We start from the raw sequence: 21670 nt of genomic DNA on the forward strand, positions 1-21670 counted from the left end.
AAAAATAGGGCCTACATAATCTTTCCAAAATTTATGCCATAGGCTATGCATCAACACAGCCAAAATGAAAAAAAGGAATAATGAAAATGCACCAAATAGTTGCTAAGGGTTACGATTAATGGTTATATTTAGGAAATTAAGAGAGTCACTCCAGACTACTGAGCCATAGCACATTTTTAATTTTAGGTCATTTTTCAAGGCAATCTGTTTCCCATTTTTGTTAAGTAAAATTAACATTTTGCTGATAGTAACTTAAACGTGAGTAGTAATTGAAATGTAGACTTTATCTTAGGCCTTCATTGTAGTGGGCTATTTAGCCCACTTCATTGTAGTGGGCTATTTAGCCCACTACAATGAACACTAACTCTAACTCTAACTGTTGAAAGCACATATGTAAAGCCTGACTCTGTTAGACTGCTCAAACAACAGGTTTGAATTATGGATGTATTATAAGGAAGTCTGGATATAGCCGTGGGGGCGGGGCCTCATTCATTCCTATGAGAGCTGCTCAGTGGCGCATGAAGCAGAGAAAACTCTTTTTCCGATTCAGAAAAGTGCAAAATACCTGGATCTACTGGCCCATGGAGCATGCGTAGAAGTGATTAACGACAGCTGAACGCCGCCGAGTGTACCCAAACATTAACTGACTCGCTCACACAGATGACCCGAGTGCTCGAAGTGAACAGCAGCAGTGCACAAGCATTGCTCTCGTAGTAGCTTAGCTTATTAGCAAAAGCAGCTAATCGGCGGTATAACGACAGCGCTGTCGGTTTTAATATTTATGTGATTATCAGATAATGGTATATTTATCTCTCTTTACACACACACACACACACACACATATACATACAACTCATCAGGGAATCATATCGTAATCACGACCAGAGAAATCAAATTAACAGAATCAGAATGTGTTGTGCCCATAAAAAGGTAATAAAAGTGGGTGCCTTGTAACATTGCCCCGTGTTCTATCACACAGCTCAACTTTTAAAAATACTATGTTCAGTACCTTTTAGTAACTGTTACTAGTGCTCTGCGCTGTTCACTGATAACCGGTAGTTTGAATACAGACCGTAGACTGTATATACGGTCTCTGATACAGACACGGTAAGACATCCATATTACAGCTTTACAGCCAGCACTGTATGGATGTGTTGTAAAATGCTAAAAATGATGAATTGAGTTACATGCGCGCTCTCATGGTAGAGTCCCGCGGTTCTTAAAAATAGCGCATTTTACGTCTTTAGGACTTAATGTTTTTAATAATGGCTATAAAAAATGCGTTTTGAAAAGTCAACATGTCTCAAAAAAATATCCAGTGATTTAAGGAGGTCTCTTTCCCAACGTTAACAAACGGGGAAAAGTCTTTCTGGGCCAGTGTGCATCACGTGACGCTGTAGTTTCGCTTCAGAGGGTGGCGCACTTCCTGGGGGCTTGGTTTGAATCATGGATGTATTATAAGGAAGTCGGTTTGAATGTGATGCTCTTGAGTGGAAGCGCACACATCTGGACGCGCTCATTCCCTCAGAGCGGGGGTGCCGTCACGCTGTCCCTGCTCCCCCCTCCGGCAGCTCCGCAGTGGTACGCTCCGTGCTGGATGCATACAGCTCATTGACCAGCGGACAGTAGTCATTAGTACCAGCAGAACCCCGGAGCCTCCGACAGACCCTCCGCCTCTCCGTCCTGTCATGAAACAGACTCTTAGCGAACTGATGAGGATGAGCAGGATATGCCGGATGGTATTTGCCACTTGTTTGGGATCCTTTATTCTGGTCATCTTTTATTTCCAAAGTATGTTCCAACCAGGTAAGATCTCCCTCCTCTCTCGGCTGTGTGTGTGTGTGTGTGAGAGAGATATATATAGAGAGAGATGTATTGCATCTTATCTGGCAGCCTCCTGGCATGTTGACACATGGATTTGTTGGGGCTGTACAGTAACGCAGCGGATAAATAATTGATAGCTGTTCCGCGTGAACGCGTAAAGCATCCAGCCGGAGAACACGGCTTTAAATCAATCTTTGCTGTTGTACAATTAGTATGGGTCGATTGTCTTGCTGCACCTCAGTCCGGCTTTTGTTCAGGGAATGCTTCGGGTGTAATTGGATGTGAGCAGCCGGGCGCTGTCGCCTCGCTTCCCCTCTGCTGACAAGTGGCATGGAGATGGGAGGGCAGCCTTTTTGTCTGCGGAAACGTGGCTTGGCGACGGGAATCGGTGCATGGGCGTCAGTGGGGTTTGGCAAAGTGGGCAGGCTGAAGCTATCCACATCTGATCCACCTCGAGAATGTGACCACGACAGCAAAGACTGAGCTATAATGGGAAAATCAATTTGGAGTCCACATCTAAAAATAAAGCATCTGTAAGAGAATTCAACCCGATGTCTTCTCTACTCTGCGCGCATCTGGGGACCCCCTCAACAATTTATCACGTAATACAGTAAGCCTTCTCCACGCTATTAGGAGATTTGATATGTTGCTTTGTCAAATTCTCTTTTCAGTGAATCAACGCCCATGGATGTGATCCCCGTGTACAGCAGCTATCTGTGCGCCAAAATCACACAAGCCTGCATTCAGACGCGCAGAGCAGAGGAGGAGCGCGGTGTTCTTAGTGCTGCTGACCTACAGTACAACTGATTCACTGTATGTTGGGAAAGGAGAAACATCTTTCTGGTATTTATTTTCCACGAACAGAAACTGAATAATCCCTGAGCAGAAATGATAATCCCATAATGCTGCTGCAGGAGACAGTGTCTGCAGGGCTGATCTCAGACAACCTGCATCGTGCTTTATGAGAGTGTGACATCTTGTACACATCACATCCATCTACTGTTTTTAGGTGATGATGTGAAAGCAGAAATAGTGGAGCTCCTGGTGTGTGCTGGAGTAATGGGGCTACTGGGATGACAGAGGGAAGAAACACATACCAGTATGAGTGTCAGCAGAGCATACTGGACAGTCATCCACACTAGCATGAAACCAAAGCAGACATGCTGTCACATCCCTGATCAAAAGGTGTTTATGTGGAGATGCAGATTCTCAGATGTTGTTCTGAGAATCTTGATTTCAACCCAATTAATTAATTCAAAACACTTTAAAAATGGACCAGAGACATAGGCCCATGAAAGCTGCAGAATGCATGTTTTATGAATTCTCCACATTAATGAGATGCTGAAATTTGTGTCCTGTAGCAATAACTTTGTACGGAGTGAGACCTCTCTTCTGTGGAGTGTCATTAAATGAGCTTACAGGCAGGGAATTGATTATAAATATTGAACCAAGACTACAATAAACCCCTGTCAGGGACCCCTGTATCCTGCTCCCAAAGTGGTGCCAATCTCCACAGGCATTGCATCAGCTTCTGGCCAACTCGCACACACACACGCACACACACACACACACACACACACATAGAGCACAAAATGGATGTGTAATTGTGTTGTGGTGATGACAGGGTGCTGCATCCAGGATGCTGTAATTGAAAAGGTGGCGTCTGAAGCAGGGTGTCAGTGCAGGAGCTGGACAGAAGTTTTAATGCTGCAGTGTGTATTTATGTGTGATTGCACAGGTAAGAAGGATATTAGTGAGTAGTGTGTGTAAGCGTTGTTTGCTTCCTTTGCAGCTCTTCCTACCTCAGTCTGTTTACCTTCTTTGTGAATAACTTCAGCCCTCTGTCATAATCCCCTCTCTTAATTCATGTTTTTACTCTCCCCTTTCTTCCCACACACATGGCAGCACCATTGTTGTCCATCAGATAAAGTTCCAGGCAGTGTCTCCCTGCTGCAGGCATGTTTGGTGAGCCTGGAAATCCTGTCTGACCTCCTAGTGTAAACACTCACCTCTCCTCCAGGACCTACAGGGTCGTGACCTCTTGTAGAGTCAGAGGAGGGGGAGATGCTGTGGCCTGTGTGTGTGCACTGTGTGCACACACACAGTGCAGGGCTTTAGAGATTTGCAGTAAATTCAAAATAAAAAAGGAATTAAAGTGTTATGATTTCTACTTCTTATCTTCTGTGCATCCACTGTGACTAAGAAGCTTCTCCATCTGGTGTGGAAGCCGAAGAGCGAACAGACCTGGGGGACATTAGCCTGCAGTGCTGTATTTGACAGCCGTTTGAGAAAACGCCAAATTAAATTTAGTTTGGAGTGTTGTGCCAGCCTGAGTCAAAGCAGGCAGAAATCATGGCAGCAGTCAAAACATTATTTAAGCCTGTTCTCATGCTCTGTGTCCAGTTAAGCTATTTGCACCTGTGTGTTGAAGGAATATGCCAATGTTTTGTTAAAAAGTGCTGTTGGTGTGGTGGATGGGGATGTCCTGACCAGTGGTGCCCCCAGGAGTTATTTCAATGGGGGATACAGATGGGCTGAGGGTAAATCTTGGAGTAGCACACCAGATCAAAAAGCCATAACTGAATTTCAGGTATTTGATGATGGTGTTGAAGTGTATAGGGTAATTACAGTCTATGTCAACATAAGAGTTACATAATCACATACTGATATACTTTTATACTTTGATTTCCTTTTTAAAGTAAATATTACTAATTATCTAATGTTTATAGACAAATTGCAGTACCAAGAGTGGGCAGTATGGCCTATACATAATATTGTGATATTTTTAAGTTTTATCATAATACACAATCTATCTATCTATCTATCTATCTATCTATCTATCTATCTATCTATCTACCTATCTATCTATCTATCTATCTCTCTCTCTCTATATATATATATATATATATATATATATATATACATACATATATATACATACATACATACACAGCTCCTCTAAATACTATAGACTGCAAAAATACTAAGCTACTAAATGAACTACTGTTTAAATCTTCTTAAATAAAGTACTGTTATCATAATATTAAATTCTAACCTTCCTTGAGGCCTGAGCAGGGTGCTTCCCTGGCGGGGAGAAGCAGTGAGGAGAGTCCATCGAGCCAACATTATACATCATATCTACAACACTGTCAGGACTAAGGACTGAAGGACAGAGACTGAGCCCGGCAGCACTCTCCAAGGTGTGTTTGTGTTTGATAGAGAGAGAGATTTTAAAATCAGAACAAAGAAAACCAAAGCTCCCTGGATATACACATATTAATGTGATTTGGGTGAACTGATGATTTAATATGCTGTACACTAAAGCATCAGCACAACGTTATCCACCAGAGACTTGTGATTTGGGGCCAAACCTCTTATCCTACAGTGGCCAAAATTCCCAAAAGTTGGTGAAGTCCTTAAAGAGTCAAGTTGTAAATTGAAATTAAATATTCAATCTGACAAAATGTCTGCTAGCATCATAGAGAGCTCACATTAGAATATCACTCCGTTTATTTACTGACAGCTGTTCTCTCTGCCTGCCTGAAACATTGAGTCATGAGCAGCAAAAGCTCTTTTCCAAAATGAACACAGGGGTTTTGAAAGCAAACTGCACCCTACAATAGATTCTCTGTACAGTACACATAGCTGCACACACAAACACAAACAGCCTGCTGGTGAAACGCGGGTCAGCCGTGCCAAATGAGGGTTGTCACGCCTTTTGTTATATTTCAGCCAAAAGAGCCGGCTGGTTTAGTTTAGCCGCTGCTTGCTAACAGCCATGAGTAAGGACCTGGGCTCTTCCACCTCCATCTTGTCTGTGTGACTTCACTTTGAGCCTGAGGTTACTCTGTGCCTGTGACACATGGAGTGTGCCTCATCAGTTCGAGCGTCTGCTGCTCCTTTAAAGGCATTGTTGCTGCTGAGCTCAGCACCACTAATAAGGCAGTTTGCTCTGTAGGCTGCTTGTTGGTCTCTTTGTGAGAGCCTCTGGGAAATTTCTGAGTCTGTGTATGTGTGAATGTATGTGTGTGTGTGTATGTGTGTGCTGAGACTGCAGCTCTGTTCACCCACTGTACTGTGTCATTTTTCAGTCTGTGAGTAGTAACCTGCTTGTGCACTCAGGCCTCAAAATTGCCCGCTCACATGTCTTGTCTCTCACTATGGTACAAACCTTTGACGCAGTCACGTCACTCAGAGACACACCTCAGTGACCTGGTTTAAAATCCCAACTTGGTATTTTTGGCTGGACTGCAGTAAAGTGGAAGCCAGTCCTGTTAAGTGTGTCAATTGAGTGAGTGATGATGTTAAACCATTGGTTGGTTTCCTCATCTTTCAGAATGAATCGACATGACAGACTTTTGGCTGGTAATGCCTTTTCCTCTGTGATCAATCAGCTGATCCCCTTTTAATACATACAGGGCTGTTGTTGCTGCTGTGCAGGGCGTTTGTTACACTACTAACAAAGCTTACTCAGAAGGCTTCATTTAAGACATTCCGTGGCTTTGTATAAGTGTTTCAAACATGGTATTTCGACCATGTATTTATGACATGGCTTGATCAGTTATAAGAGAAGCATGGTGTCGCTGTAGCAAGTTTAAGGCCGAGCGAGAGAGAAAGTGACGGTGGATGCACTGAAAGCAAAGAGGTGTTGGTGATCGAAGCAGAGAGGAAATCAACAGTAAAGTTGTCAAGTGATAGTAAAGTTTCAACACAGGCACCAGAAAAAAAGTTGCCATTGAACCTTTCTATAAACCACAGATATGTTACATTTGTGCATCATTTTATAGTGGATACGAAAAGTTTATGTTCCTCAACAACGCTGTGGTTAATATGTGGTTATGTTTAGGCACAAAACCACTTGGTTACGATTTGGAAAATAATATGTTTTGGCTTACAGCACCTACATTTGATTGTCTCAAAGCAATGCAGCGCAATGTGTCAGCGGAAAAAAAAAGCAAGGCAGGTGCCAGAAACATGCTGGAAATGCTGCAGAGTAGGGCTGTGCCATATCATATCCTTTACCATAATACTGGTGTAATTTGTTTTACTTTATTAAGAAAAATGTATATTGTGATTGTGTCAATAATTTGACTTGTTGACATTATGATGCCATACTGTTACACACAGCAACAACAAACATGGCTTAAACAGAAATTGCTACCAGCTCCATGGTGGAAGAGTTCAGTTCCAAAAAAGGAAGCAACATCAGTCATTTGGAACCAGTGGCCTGGGTGTCCTGAATATTTTTGCCTGTGCTTTTCAGACTTGCAGCTTAGAGTAAACTAAGTCAGTGGCTTCGATGGCAGCAGCACAGTGCCTCTCTTTCCCTCTCTTTTTTTGCAATGTGCTGTATGTTGTAATATAAGACTTCATGACAGGCAGACTATTACATTTATGTTGACATATAAAACTGTGACACTTTTTTTTGCAATTATATATTCTTGAAATTGATAAAATATTTTTCAGTATTTGTTATCAAGAATATAATTATTGCAAAAATACCTTAAGGCCTTATCACCCACCACTACCACAAAGGGTTGGCAGTTAACAGGCTGTGTTGTTGTTTGTTGGTTTCGAACAGTAGCACGCCATCCACTGTCCCCAGAAAGTAATTTTGAGATGATACGGATGAAATGTGCAAATGTAACATATCTGTGGTTTGCAGAAACGCACAATGGCATCATTTTCTACTGGCAACTGGGCTGACAGTGAAGGCTTCAGTTTGTCTATGAATAACTCTCAGCTTTTCACGACCAGAACAAAGTTTCTGTGTGCCTTGCTTCCCAACTGCTGGCATGTTCACAACTATCATGGGATGCAATCTGGTGCAATCTGTTTAATAAGGTAGCCTAACACAAACCACTGCCTGCACACTCTATGCTGGCAGCTGACTGAAACAGGACAGTAACACTTAAGTGTAAAAACAGAATATTTGTTTTAAAGTAAAAAAAGTTAGTGTCCTGGCTGCCTTAAATTATTAAGTCGACTGAATTTGAGAAAACAAGTTGAATCATTACAAAATTACCTTAACTTGTCTTCTCAAATTCAGTCAACTTAAAATTTTAAGACAGCCGGGACACTAACCTTTTTAAGTTCAAACAAATTGTTTATTTTTTACAGTGTTAGAGTGTAGGTGAAGAAGTCAGAACAACAACTAGTTAAAAATAGCATGAATAAATTGTAGAATTTATAAAATGAAAGCAGTCCGTAATTATTTGACTCATAGTCATAGCCATGCTATATGACATGCTACCTCAAAGAACAAATGGCCTCTGCAGAACACTGCAGAAGAACAGTTAATATCTAGGGATTCATAGTACAGATACCACTGGATATCCTTGAAACAATTAGGGCACAAAAAATGGCACTTTGCCACTACATGGTACCGGGTCTACTCTACTCGCCTTTGGTATTGGGTACTTTTCTGGGGGTTGTTTTCCATTAGAAGATAGTACCTCGTCAGTGTAGCTAGTCATCATAGCGACATGACATCAGTTTCAACATGACACACACACATACGCACAGGGTTTCGAATTAAACAGTTACTTTCGGGGGAGCTCCATTTTCCGGTACGCACTACTAAATATGTAACATTCATAAAGTGTGCGGCAGTGCGCGGTCAATAACAGGGTTACTGCTAAATTTTTTTTAGTAATACCTGCCGTTAACATTTCCTCTCTCTCTCTGTCCCTTCTGTCGGATGATAAGGACTTCATTTGAGTACGTAAATGTTGAAGGTTGAGCGCAGCAGAGATGGCCACAGCAACGATAGACATAGAAGTTAGAGAATAATGGAGACAGATGTTCTAAAATGGAATGTAATGAGTGAATAAACACATAACATTGACATATTACTTCTATACTATTTATTATTCCAGGAACCATTATGTGCAGAAAATATATAATCTGTAACACAAAAGTGAACCATTTTTTTAGAGCCCCCTCTGAAATCTCAAGGGAGGCTTTCAGGGGATCCGAGCTCCCCTTAGCCCCCATAATTCGAACTATGCATACACACAGAGTTGCACTCGCTGGATACACTCGTCGGCCAGCAAGTGAGGAACGTTTGTATCTCCTCAAGCGACAACGGCGTGATCTTTCCGGTTGGCAGTTTGGGAAAGAAAAAAATGATACAAAACTGCGGCCGCAACAATAGCTTGGCTGTTTGCACTGTTCAGAGTATTCCGTGCGTGCCGTGCATTGAAGACGCACTGAAAGACTGATGTTTCTCTCTCTGACCAATCAGTGGTCTGCAGTGTTTCACGTCACAGTACCTAGTCGGCTGTTTTTGGAACCCCAGGAGAGCAGGTACTAAAAAGGTGGTACTAGGTACCAGGTACTTTTTCCTAATAGAAAACCAAAAAAAGGCGAGTAGACTAGAGTAGAACCGATACCATGTAGTGGAAAAGCGCCATTAGTAAACAAACTTACCATATACTTGGTTCCAACCTGGTCTTGTTTTAACTCTCTGTGTGCCTGTGTGTGTGACGGAGAGATTTCCATAACGACAAACATACAACAAAGCTACACTGGTTTGGGGCAAGGAATGGGAAAAGAGAGAATGAGGGATTCTTGCCTGGTATTTCAACAGGAAACTTGAAATTCCTCACCTTCATTGGTCAGAAGGAGACTGCTAAGTAACTGAGGTCGGTGACCTCAAACATGGGACACTGCAGTTGGAGAAATGGGCTGCGGTGCTTAAACCTTCCTATAAAACATTTGTAGTGTTGCCTTGGAGGTTTTCACTCTGAGGACACTGCGGACTATGAAGAGTTGTCAAAGTGTAATCTAAACATCATTATCATTGTGATATTTACACACCAACTATCACCAAACACAAAGTGGCAGCTGATGCCAGCACATGGCAGAGCAAAACCCATTAACGCCTCCTTACAAAATAGTCACTGCTGGAAGTTCAGTGATGTAGTGACCACTTACTGGTTGAGTGACCCAGCTAACATGATAGCTTCCACCAAGGGGGAGTTACCTCTCCTTTACTGACATGATTAATGTCGCAGACTACTCTGAGCTTAACATGAACATCTGTCTTTTTTTGTCCATAATAGCAAGCTAGCTGGCCTGGGACAACTGAGATCTGTTTATGTTGTGGACCGTCCATCTCAAGCAGCTTCATTCAGCCCCTGCATTTTTACACAGAAACAAATGATTGAATGTTATTGTTTTTCCAGTTTGCAGACATTTACGGCCGCTGTTCTTCTTCTTTGCATAAGCCACTATGCTAACAGCTAGGGATTCACGATACTGGGCTCACGATACATTTTTTTCATGATTTTTTTTTAATATAAAATTTTAATATAAATTTTTTTTATAAAATGAAAAAATACTGGCTGAAAAATATTCTGTTTATAATTTCAAACAAAAAATATACAAAATACTGCATTTTTTCTTCTTTTCTAAATCAAATTAAAGATTCCTTTTTTATTTCTTAGGTAGGGTATAAATGCAAAACACTAACTATGCAATGTAAGCACTTCTGGATATTCACAACGTCCCCTGCTGTAAAAAAAAACCAAAACAAAATTCACTCTGGACAGAAGTGGCCATTTCCCACTCATGAGTGATAAGTTAGGCACTCTCTTTGGTCTCTTGTATTTGTTTGGGCAAGGAAGGTTGCAACGGTGCTTGTAGGTGTGGTTTGGCTGTGTACTTGTCTTTAAGGAGTAACGTGTGTAGGTGGGGCTGACCGAAGCTCCGGCTCACATGCTGCATTATGTTAGTTGTACCATTTGTGTAGTTCAGCACCCTCTTGTAATATTTACAGACTGTTTTTGCCTTTTCTGTTACCATCTCGCCTTTATTACTTTCTGGTGAAACTGGAGGGTGCATCTTCTCTTTCAGTATTGCCTGTCACGGAGCCTTTGCCTCGTCTTATTTACGTACGTGAGTTGTATCTAGTCTCGGACATGACGTAGGAAGTTGAACACATAGTGACATGGCACGTCGATCAAGCGAAGGGGTAAGCAGATTACGCCCTCTGCTGTTAAAAAAAGTATCACGCTTTATTTTTTTAATTTCACCTATTTAAATGTAACATAATTTGTATCGATTCTTAACTGCCTTGCGATGTATCGTTAAATTACGAATAACAGCTGCTTTTAAATCTCCCATGTTGGGTGACACTCAAACATGTCCTCATGATAACATCTGTCCAGCCTTCCATTTCACGTAGAGCTCATTATGGTGCTGTCATGGCGTCCTCCATGGCTCAGAGGTGAGACCATGCTGTCCCCCGGACCTTATATACAGAATAATGAGGCGCCATAATGGTGTGATATTGCCACCTCGAACTGGCAGTTTAAAATGAGGTACAGGTATGACAAGACTCACTGAAGAATCAAATATTCAGTGATAATTTGATTTCTCAACATGAAATTGGAAGTCTGAGATCAGAAAGGACACAGATAGGAGTTTCCCATCACAAATGAACTTCAGATCAGACAAGCACTTTGGATATTGTTGTGTAATGAGGCCCATGAAGAACTAAATGAAAATAAACAGTATTTTGCACCAATAATCAGTGAGAGGGGCTCAGAGAGAAGAGGTGAACTTTACTAATCTCTCTGCTCATCTCATGCTTGTGTTCACTTCAGTCATAAGATTTGTATTCTTTGACAACACAGTTTATTTTCTATGTTCAAGCGATAGCATCACATTTGAAATGCACCTCAGTACATATTCAAAGGCAGAAGCAGCTGTGTGAGGAAACTGCAGGTCACTTTCATTCAGCTCAACGGATCTGAGCTGAAACTGCTGCTGTGCAGGAGAGAGGAAGCCCTCCTGCTTCTTTGTCAGGGACTGCTCAGGTTTAAGTGTGTAATAAAAGGCTGTCTTCCTATTTCAGTGTTCCACACAGAGCCCCCCCCCACCCACCCACCCGCTGGCCCCAGTCATTGTCCCCTGCCTTAGTGTGTGTGTGTGTGTCTGTTGTGAGACTGTATCCAGGATATCCTCTTTGTGAGATGTCAGTACTGTGGCTGTTTTCCTTCCCAGCTCTGCTTTAAATCCCACATCAAACATTAGTCCATAAGGGGGGAGGGGTGGATCCCTTGCTGAGTCCAACCAAAGCCTCCACAACCATCACCAATACACCCAGATCAGCTGCCTCTCATACTGTAAGCCTTTCTGTTTCTCGGCAAAGGTGCCCAGTGTCCTTTGTGATCTGAACTCCTGCTACAGTCTCTCTGAAATCTCTAAATTCAGTCAGGCCGGGCTTAGTGTGGGTAGAATCTGGCTCTAGACCATGTAGTCTGTGAGTGTTTTAAGTGCCCCACATGTCCTCCTGAATCTCTCTGTGAGTAACTCGGAGCAGACCGACTGTGACGTTTCACAGTCTGGACTTTGGCTCAGGCAACAGCCGGAGGGCAAAGCTGAGGACCCTTCATTTACTAGAATGAGTTGATAACCATCTGCACAAGCGTCTGGACTTCATTAGAGAGGCGATGAAAGGGCTGCCACAGAGGACACACACACACACATACACTTTTCAAGATCACTTTAAGTAGTGTGTAAAAGAATGTAGCCTAGATTGGCAAGATTTCCTTAACTGTCTCGCCATCTGACTTCACTTTTGTCCTTGAAGGTATAGAAATAGTGCACACACACACACACACACACACACACACACACACACACACACAGCTTTTACAGCCATTAAGGCATTAGTAGAATCAGTGAGACATCCCCATAGCTCAGCAAGCAGGTTTATTCTTTGAGGAAACAATAAACAGACACTGGCTGCCCTTCAGTGAGTGTGTGTGTGTATTAGAGAGAATAGCCCTGCCTCCAGTTTTGCATCCCTGATAACTTCATGTGCACATCATCGGAGAGGCCTCCCTGCCTTAGGGGAGTTACACACATGAAACACACACCCTCACTCAGTTGTCCTCAGCAGACACACAGCGGGAGTGTTGCACATGGGAAAATTGCCGTCACCCCCACCCTCTCTCTCTCCGAAAAACCACTGTCTGTCTGGAGAACAGGAGTCAGCTGTGTCTGTGCTCCTCCTCACCCAACTTGTACAAGTCTGTTATTGTGACCAAACTGTCATAAAACTGGAGTGAAGTGTGTGTCCTCATGTTGGAATATTAATGGGTAAAAGGTGTTTCGACGCAGACGTCTGTATTTAACAGATAATGGTTTCTCAGACGTTTTGGGGGGTTTTCTTTAGTCGGTAAAGATCTTTACTTGATGTTTCCATGAGTCAGACAGAAAATGTGAGCAGTGTACTCTGCCACACATCATAAAACATGTCTCAGGTTGCTCAGGTGGTTTAATGCAGGTTTTGAAAGTTGTCAAATCACTTCCCAAAGGCAGAGAGCTGATTCTGCCAAAACCTGGCACAATCAATAATCTGGCACATAAATACTCACACATTTAACATATTTACTGTGTTATTTATCACTGGGATTGTGCTGGTTTTTAAGGCGTCAGTGTGTGTGTGTGTGTGTGTGTGTGTGTGTGTGTGTGTGTAGGCCGATTAAAATCTTGTACAGCAGTAAACTGAAACATGGCTTCCATCTGTCATTTGACTTCCATGCTCCACACAGACATCTGGTCTGTCTGTGGTTGTTGTGTGTGTGTGTGTGTGTGTGTGTGTGTGTGTGTGTGTAGAGGAAAAGGATGTCTGCTACTAGCAAGAAAACTGCCAATAATTAATGGAGTCTTCAAACAAAAGAAGATGCAGGGATTTTTTAGTCTGTAGCTTCGAAGGCAGTGACACAAATGTGAACTTTAAGGATTTCAGTTTCCAGACATCACAAAATGAGAGTCAGTGAACTGCACACTCCTGAGATCTTTGGCTGAGATGACAGGTAGTCATTAATGATGCTAACTCCATGAACACTGCTTATTAATAGTGGCAACAGTGCTGAGAGAGCATACGGTGTGCACCAGGGGGAACCCAAGGGTGGGCACGATGTTTGACACTGTTCGATATCAGCAGAAACAGCTTTATATGTGCAGCACAGTACGGCAACAGTGAGCTAGCCTGTCAGAGACACATGCGTTGAAATCAATGCGCAGCCAGACCATCTTACCACAGCAAATCACAGAGAAGCTCAGATTACAGACACAGAGGGAGCGGGACCTCATTCTCTGTTCAGGATGCCAATAGACAGTATTGGTTTGCTGCTGTATTTAATGCTCTTAATGTCCCATGTTGAGCATTAAAGTGAATCGTATTTTTAAATATTCCTTATTTACCCAATGGCACTTTACTGTTAAGGATCATCCTTAAGGTAAGCTATTTATCTTTAACCATTGAGCTCATTAGCAAAAACGATGGTTTGTGTTGTTGGTAAATATGCTTTGTTCTTTCAGCATTGGACTATGTAATTAATGAGCTAGCATCAAGATTTGGTTTTCCTTTTTGAACAGCAGTTACAGACTACCACCATCTGCTGGTATGGTGGGGTGTTTTCTCTGAAGCAGGCGCAGAACATACGTACTTGTTAGGTGGTTTGGCGGTTTGGTGTGTTTACGGACAACTTTTTGGCTGAGACACTGCAACTGGGGCTTTTGGGGCTTTTGTTGTGTCAGTTCATCTGATATTGTTCTCTGATGTTGGTTTGGTGTGTCTGGTCCTTAACACACATGCCTTTGGTCTTTTTGTGTAATTTGTTGACAATAATAAAAACTGTTGACATAACCATTTCGAGCCTTCCTTTCTATGATTTACTGAAAGAATATAGTAAATAATAGAGAAAATATGAGTTAGTTACTGGACCATTTAAAGTAAGGTAATTTTGGGGAATGAATCATTTTCCAAGATGCAAAAGAAATGCAATGCATGATACTTAAATAAGACTGCCTCTAAACACTAGCAAGTGGAGGGGCTCAGTGCTATATGGTCTGTCAGGATCCTGAAGTCCCTAGCTGCACCCCTGGGTGCGTGCATCTCTGTGCATTCAGTGCTGGCATGTTAATAAGTGTATAGTGGGAGTGGAATGGTTACCATAGTCATTGTGCACGCTGCTCCTGCTCGTCTGCAGACCCCGAACAGCAGCAGTGGCATGGATGGGAATGTAATCACACCACCACTGCCTATAAATATTGATTTGGTTGTTAGGTTTTAGCTCCAAGCAGTGAGCCGAGTGCGAGTGTTGCGCGTTCGCCACATTTGGGCATTAATAATGGCAGAGCTGGAGGGAGCAGGGGGCATTTTTAGGCGGTGACAGAACGGCCTTCAGACCAAATCTCATTACCAGTGTTTACCTCTGGATTGCAAGGAGCCAGTGAAGTGTGTGTGTGTCACTCCTTATCTTTTGGTAATGTCAACACATTGATTTTGGAATTAGGGAAAGTACATGACTATGGTAAGCTCTTTGAAAGTCAACCCAAAACAGTGTAGGTGTGTGTGGGTGTAAGTGTAGGTGCAAGATGTACTATAGACAACATGACATAAGAGAAGAGAATCATGGCTTTAATTAAGTGGAAGAGGGCTGAGCCGTGTCTCATCAAATGGCTTGTGAAGGAACATTTAAACTTGCCTGCTCTCCACCAGCTACTGGGACAGTTAACTGAACTGGGAGGGATTTTCCACTCCTCGCTCCTCTTCTTATCTCTGGATTTGACTCATACTTGTCGCAAAAGAAAAGCAATAATCCACGATTGGATTTAAAACACTAAATGCCAATGCTATTCTGACCATTCTGAGAGGGTTTTTGTGATAAAGTGGTGCAGTTAACTTTCTCAGTGTACCTACTTTATTTAAATGGGTCCCATCTTGTTCTACTTCAGTCAGAGATTTCCTGCATTTCTTAGAGGAGCAATCCATCACATTTAAAGCCTTGGTGTTCCCTTAAATAGGAACTCTGCCCTTATTTTAAACATAGGTCAGTTTAATAATCTTAATGCCCAAAGCTGTGAAATCAAGCGTTAACCCCTCTCCCCACTGACATGTACCCGAATGGTCTAAAATATGGTTAACTAACCAAATAGTTTTCAGTTTTAAATATATGTTGTCCCTCACATAGCCGGCTGTCTTTAGAGTGCCTCTGGGATAATTATACATTTAGTGTTGCTGTGTTTCCCTCATCAAAAGGTCTGTGGAATTATTAAATCGGATTTTGGATCACTGTAGAAAACAAGCTACCTCTGGAGGGTGCATTTTTATTTTTTAGGGTGTTTTTTGCCTTTAATTTTGGACTTGGTTAGGGTTATGGTTTGGATTGGACAGCATGAATGTGAAAGGGGGAGAGGCTGGAATTTTACCCGCGGCCACTGTGGACACAGCCTCTAAACATGGGTCACCAGCTCTATCCACTGTCCCACCAGGCGTCCCTGAACAAGTATTTATGATACTTACCCATGTTGTTCAGCAAGGTAATGTTGACAAAGAACATTCCTTTTTGGATTTATGAAATGCAATCAACAGAAGTAAAAAGCTATTGTTAGGCAATAAACAATCTACACTAAGGTCACATGATTTAACGCTGCCACCACATTAAAGCTGTAAAGGTTGCTATGACAATGGCAGCGGATGTAGTTGCAGCAGCCAGTAGCTCCTGAAATCCTTGCTATCCTTGCAGTGGAGTGGATGAGATGCGATTAAGGCTTACTCAGCAACAGGAGATTAGAGACTGCCATTTGGACACAAGACTCTGGAGCATATTAAAAAATGCACTGCAGGAATTGAATGATGCCACCAGCAGCAACATGCCCAAGAAACTGGATGGAATTTTCATAGTAGCTGCTGATTTTAATCAACTTATCCTTCAACTCCAAAGATGTAGCAGATTCAAGAACTAAAGTAATTTTGTTTTTTTAAACTTGGTTTAAAAAATGACCAATAAATCTACCTTCTTCCTTCTAAAGTTGTATTCAGTTCGGCACGGCACAATGACATGCTGTAGTCTCATTTAGCCCCATGTTAGCAACAGTTTTTTAAGACACATAGATGCTTCAAAGTTCACAGGGGTATTAACTGACATATTCTGTGTCGTAGAACAAAACATGAAAGTCTCTTCAGCTTAACCGCAGACTTTATTTCAGACTTCTAACCAAAAACCCATTAAAAAAACCCATTGACCTTGAGACAAGGGAACTGCAATGCTGAAATTTCCAGGTTTTAGGACTCATTCCCAGGGCTCTCTATGCATTACCATGCCAGCTAGCAAGCTAGGTATGTTTAATGTGGTAGCATAATATAAGCCAATGTGAGCATTATGTGGAGAATTGTATTTACACAGCATCCGATTGGTTATACTGTTTCTTAGTAATCATTTCCAACTTCCTCAACAGTTGGAAATAGCAGTGTCACTTGATGGGGGCTCACAGGGCATTACTTTGTGTCATGGTCAGCTGTCTTTTCCCCCACCGTATTTTGGTTTAACTTTAATGATTAATACTCATATTTCTCTTTCACAACAGCAAAAATGCCACAATGATTTTTTTTCTTCCAGAGGGGCAGCTCAGCCAAAGAGGGCAAATGGGCTATTGTTCAGGCAACTTTAGCAACTTGTATACATGCCTGCACATGGGACCAAGCCAAGATGGCTTACGTTTTGGTCCAATTCCTGCTCCTGCTAGTGTAGAAAACTTGCTTCTACATCTCTTTCTGGATAGATATCTCCCTGTATTCTTGTTGAAGATTGGTTGTAAATGGACAGACTTGCATTTGGACAGAGTCTTTAACACTACGTGTCACATTCACACACTGGTGGCTGAGGTTACCATACAAAGCGCCACCTACTACTCAGTTTCAACCTTCACACACTCAGTATCCTTTAACAAAGTTTACTGGAACATCTGGACTGAAGGAGCTGGGTATCAAACTGCTGATTAATGATTGACTCGCGCTACCCCCTGAGCCACAGCTGCTGTTCACTGCCAGGCGGGCTTTCAAGCGCCTTTTGCATTGTGTTGTGTTTCTTCCCCCCTGCTTTTCTGACACAAAAAACAGACAAAGCGACACTAACACAAATATCCCGAAACACGCACAGAAATATGTCCCCGTAAAATACAATACCACTGTGCACCCAATGTAGCCTGAATGCACACTGTATCAGGAAAGTGATTTCTGCTTGATGAGAAGCTGTTTTCCAGCTTTTTATGCTACTTTTATCAATGTCTTGACAGTCTCTAGTTTTCACCAGTTCCTGTTGGGTGTGAAGTGAAATTACTTTTCTATCTAAATTGCTGACATGACAGTTCAAATCTGTGGATACTGAACCATTATGTGCAGTTCTACCTGAGTAATTGTGCAGCCAAACACTGACACTATCCCCAATTACTCACAAAGCCTCCACATTTTTCACACATCACATCTTTCTCCTTCCCTTCATGCAGCTCCCTTTTCCATTATCTGTCCATCTGGACTCAGTGTTGGGGGAGTTTTTCCAGCCCAGGTGATTTCTCCCAGCATGACCAGTTTGGCCTGTGGAGCTGCGGGATGCTGCCATTGGTCGTGCTGTAGACTCAATGGTGTGGCGGGCCCCAGCAGTGCAGGCCCTGCTCAACTGGACACTTCAACAGAGACTTAAAGACTCCTTTGGTGTCCTTCCAAAGAGGTCAGGACGGGCATGTTGGCAGAGAAAACAAACCTCTTCTCATTGACTGAGCAAGAATTGGGCATACAAAACCCACATTAGCCTCAACAAACCTTGAAGAAAGAGCTGTGGAATGGTATAACAAGGCAGTCTTGCAGCAGAAATGAGTCTACTCTCTCATTAAGTTAGCGTATCCCCCTGGGAGCATTCACTGCAATCTGTCTGTTAGATGCAATAGTTAAATTTGGCCTGAAAGCTATAATAGAGATAAGCACATTTTATCCTCTGTGGAGCATGAATCTGCACTCTCCTCATTAGATTTTAATGTTCTGTGTACATAAAGTGGAAACTTGCACTGAGAAAAGGTGCTGTGGAAAGGTAAGGGGGTCACTAACACAGTAAGATTCATCTTTGGATGGCATTAAAATCCACAATGTATGGAAATCCAGTTGTTTGTGAGCTACCTTGTGAAAAAAGATAAGGAATTGGCCCTCTGCACCATCCTGCCTGATCTCTAGTGCTTTCTGATATCACTACCAAATGTTAAGGACACGTATTGCTCTAAGGCCACATCAACGCAACTAAGTTTTTGTTTTAAATCAGTTTTTTTTAAATGAAAAAAATGAAAAACATGAAAAACGATCTCTGTACACAGTGTTACAGCAATGTTTTAGAAATAATCTTCATCCATACTAACACAACTGAAAACGCTGATCACATGAGCACACTGACCGGATACAGGCTTGCTGATATAAACAGGAAGCATATTATCTTCTCTGCAGCTGATTGCTTAGTCACAGAAAAATACTGCAAAGATGGCGAAAAGAAAACCAAATATACCGACAATAAGGTAAAACTGTGACTGAAAATAACACGAGCAGCCATGTGGGGGAAGACAGATCAAAAGTCAATATCAAGCAAATACCGTGAAATATCAGGAACATTACCATACTAGGAAGAAGTCATGGTAATAGGTAAAAATAACCACACAAAAGGAATGAAATCATAAAAGGTACTTAGGCCTAGCTATGACGTTTTGGCTTGACAACCTTTGACTAGAAAGAATCAATCAGGAAGTGAATGTGCGTGTTTGCATCAAGGTTTCCAAAAGTCTCTGCTTACGTCCATTCAGACTAAAACACAAATGTGGAATTATTTCAAACTAAAACAGGGTCAGCAGCATTTTGAAAGGTCTCTATTCAGAGGTTCCAAAATGCTCCAATAGAGTGGACTACTGTAGATGTAGCCTAAGACTACTGAAACATAATGGCGATAAGACAAAAAGTCAGTGTTAAGGAGTGCCCCTTTGTATTGTTAAAGATGTTAAAGAGGCATCAACAAATTTTTCTATGCTACTTTCAGGATTGAGCCCTCTCCATTGATATGTTTCAGCACTGTACAACAGCTGCTTTCCCTGGCCATCACTTTGAAAACCAAATTTCAGAGGTGTTTACCGCTCTTGACTAAAGCTTTAGACAAATAGAGAGCTGGATGGAAGGACCAACCAGCAGACCAACCAGCAGTGGCAGCCCTTGGTGTTTCTGTAGTGGGCTAAAATGAACCCCCTTCTCTCTCTCTCTCTCAACACACACAAACACATACACAATCCATCCCCTCCTCGTCTGTGTTGCGGTGTCTGGCCGGGTCATGCCAGGACACACTGTGTCTTAACATGACTGAGGGGAAAAGAGAGATTTCAACAGAAGGATAGAAACAGAGGAAGAAGGGGAAGGCACAGGATATTGAGACACTGAGGATGCAGAGTCCAGCAGAAGTCCAGTTTTTTCTTTTGGGACAGACGGTAGTAAAGCTTGAAGAAATGAACAGGCCTTAAAGCCGAACACAACCTAAATTAAAAATGTGTTATGCCAATGTGTTATTTCCACGTCCTAGGAAAGTTTATTTAATTATTTCTGATTCTAATTCTGATTTATGAACATGAGCTGCTCTCTCTCAAAGCCAGGCTTTACTTTTCAGAATATACTTTATGTAGTCTGCCAGGGTAAAGTAGGAAGTGGGGTGGCTGTGGCTCAGAGGTAGAGCAGGTTGTCCTCTAATCGGAAGGTCAGTGGTTTGATTTTCGGCTCCTCTAGGTCGAAGTATCCTTGGGCAAGATATTGAACTCCAAATTGCTCCCGATGCTGTCCAGTGCAGTCCATTTACCATCTGCTGTACATTTAACTACACAAGAAGAACAAATGTGTTTTTACAGCTGGTAAACAAGCAAACAAACCATAACCTAGCAGCAGACATTTGCTGCTAGGTACTCAACATAGCCACAGCAATAAATGAAAAGTTGACAGTAAGAGCCGCCACTTACAGAGAAATGTTTAATAGTTTGCACTGAAAAACAGTTGTGTTAAGAAATAGGAGACTAATTTTGTGGACCAACAGAACATTTTTTCATTTTCATTCCAAACTATATATCTACTTATTTATTTATTTATTCTATTGTATCTAATTATTTATTAGTTTATTTGACAGGGACAATGCAATGACCATAGTAGCAAGTTCGAAAACAATTTACTGATGTGTTGCATATATGGCCTCTAGCCAAGGCTAATTTGGAACCCCTGTCCCTGGTTGGGGTTGTAGTGTTCTCAGTTGTGAAACAGAAAATGATCCTATGCTAAGATCATTACCACTGATGCTCTCAGTGTCAATTAAAACATTTTTTCACCATTCATTGTTGATAGAGCAGCTCCAGATTTTATAGCCTTAGAGTTGTTCACGTTTACTCAAATATTCGGACTGTGTTTGACCATAGAAATAACAAGTATCAATTTTGACAATGTTTGTACCCTCATTTTAATGATTGGCAGCTTGTGTCTCATGCTCCTGGTATTGGTAGTGCTTGACTCCCTCAAAATCAGGACTACATTTTCCCCAAACCCTATGATGCTAACATTTGCCTGTCTCAGTTTGTCTTCTCTTCGGCTTTTCTAAAGGCAGATAACTGCGGTAGAAGTGATTTATCACCGGCTTTCACTCCTCCTGTCATCTACTATGAGGAGAATCTCTAACAGCCAGTTGAGATCAAAGATTCATTAAGCGACAGTGTGTAAATGACTCCACCTTAATACAGTGAAGTAGATTTCACTTCAAGTTGTTACATGACTATAAAATGCAGCATGAAGGCTTCTAGAGACTGCCAGGGTTCTCTGTGACAGTCTGTCTTCACAGTGATTATACTAATGTCTCGAAATGAATGTATTTATGTGTTGATGACGTGAAAACACTACAGCACATAGCACTTTGTGAGTGTGTTTACTGTGATGGAGAAGCAGAGCTGGGCTCAAGTCAAACCACTACCAGATAGGCACAGCACAGCATCATAA

General features: G+C 42.0%; 1 protein-coding gene across 1 annotated transcript in view; it reads left to right on the forward strand.

Moving 5' to 3' along the window:
• Window positions 1-1656: 1656 nt before the first annotated feature.
• Window positions 1657-21670, forward strand: part of chst11 (carbohydrate (chondroitin 4) sulfotransferase 11) — a 172030-nt gene continuing 152016 nt past the window's right edge. Inside the window, exon 1 of the mRNA XM_042510939.1 lies at window positions 1657-1806. Within this exon, the coding sequence (XP_042366873.1) occupies window positions 1689-1806 (118 nt within the window). The 5' untranslated portion in view covers window positions 1657-1688. The remainder of the gene's footprint in view (window positions 1807-21670) is intronic.

This window comes from Plectropomus leopardus, chromosome 22 (assembly GCF_008729295.1).
Source record: "Plectropomus leopardus isolate mb chromosome 22, YSFRI_Pleo_2.0, whole genome shotgun sequence".
NCBI lineage: Eukaryota > Metazoa > Chordata > Actinopteri > Perciformes > Serranidae > Plectropomus > Plectropomus leopardus.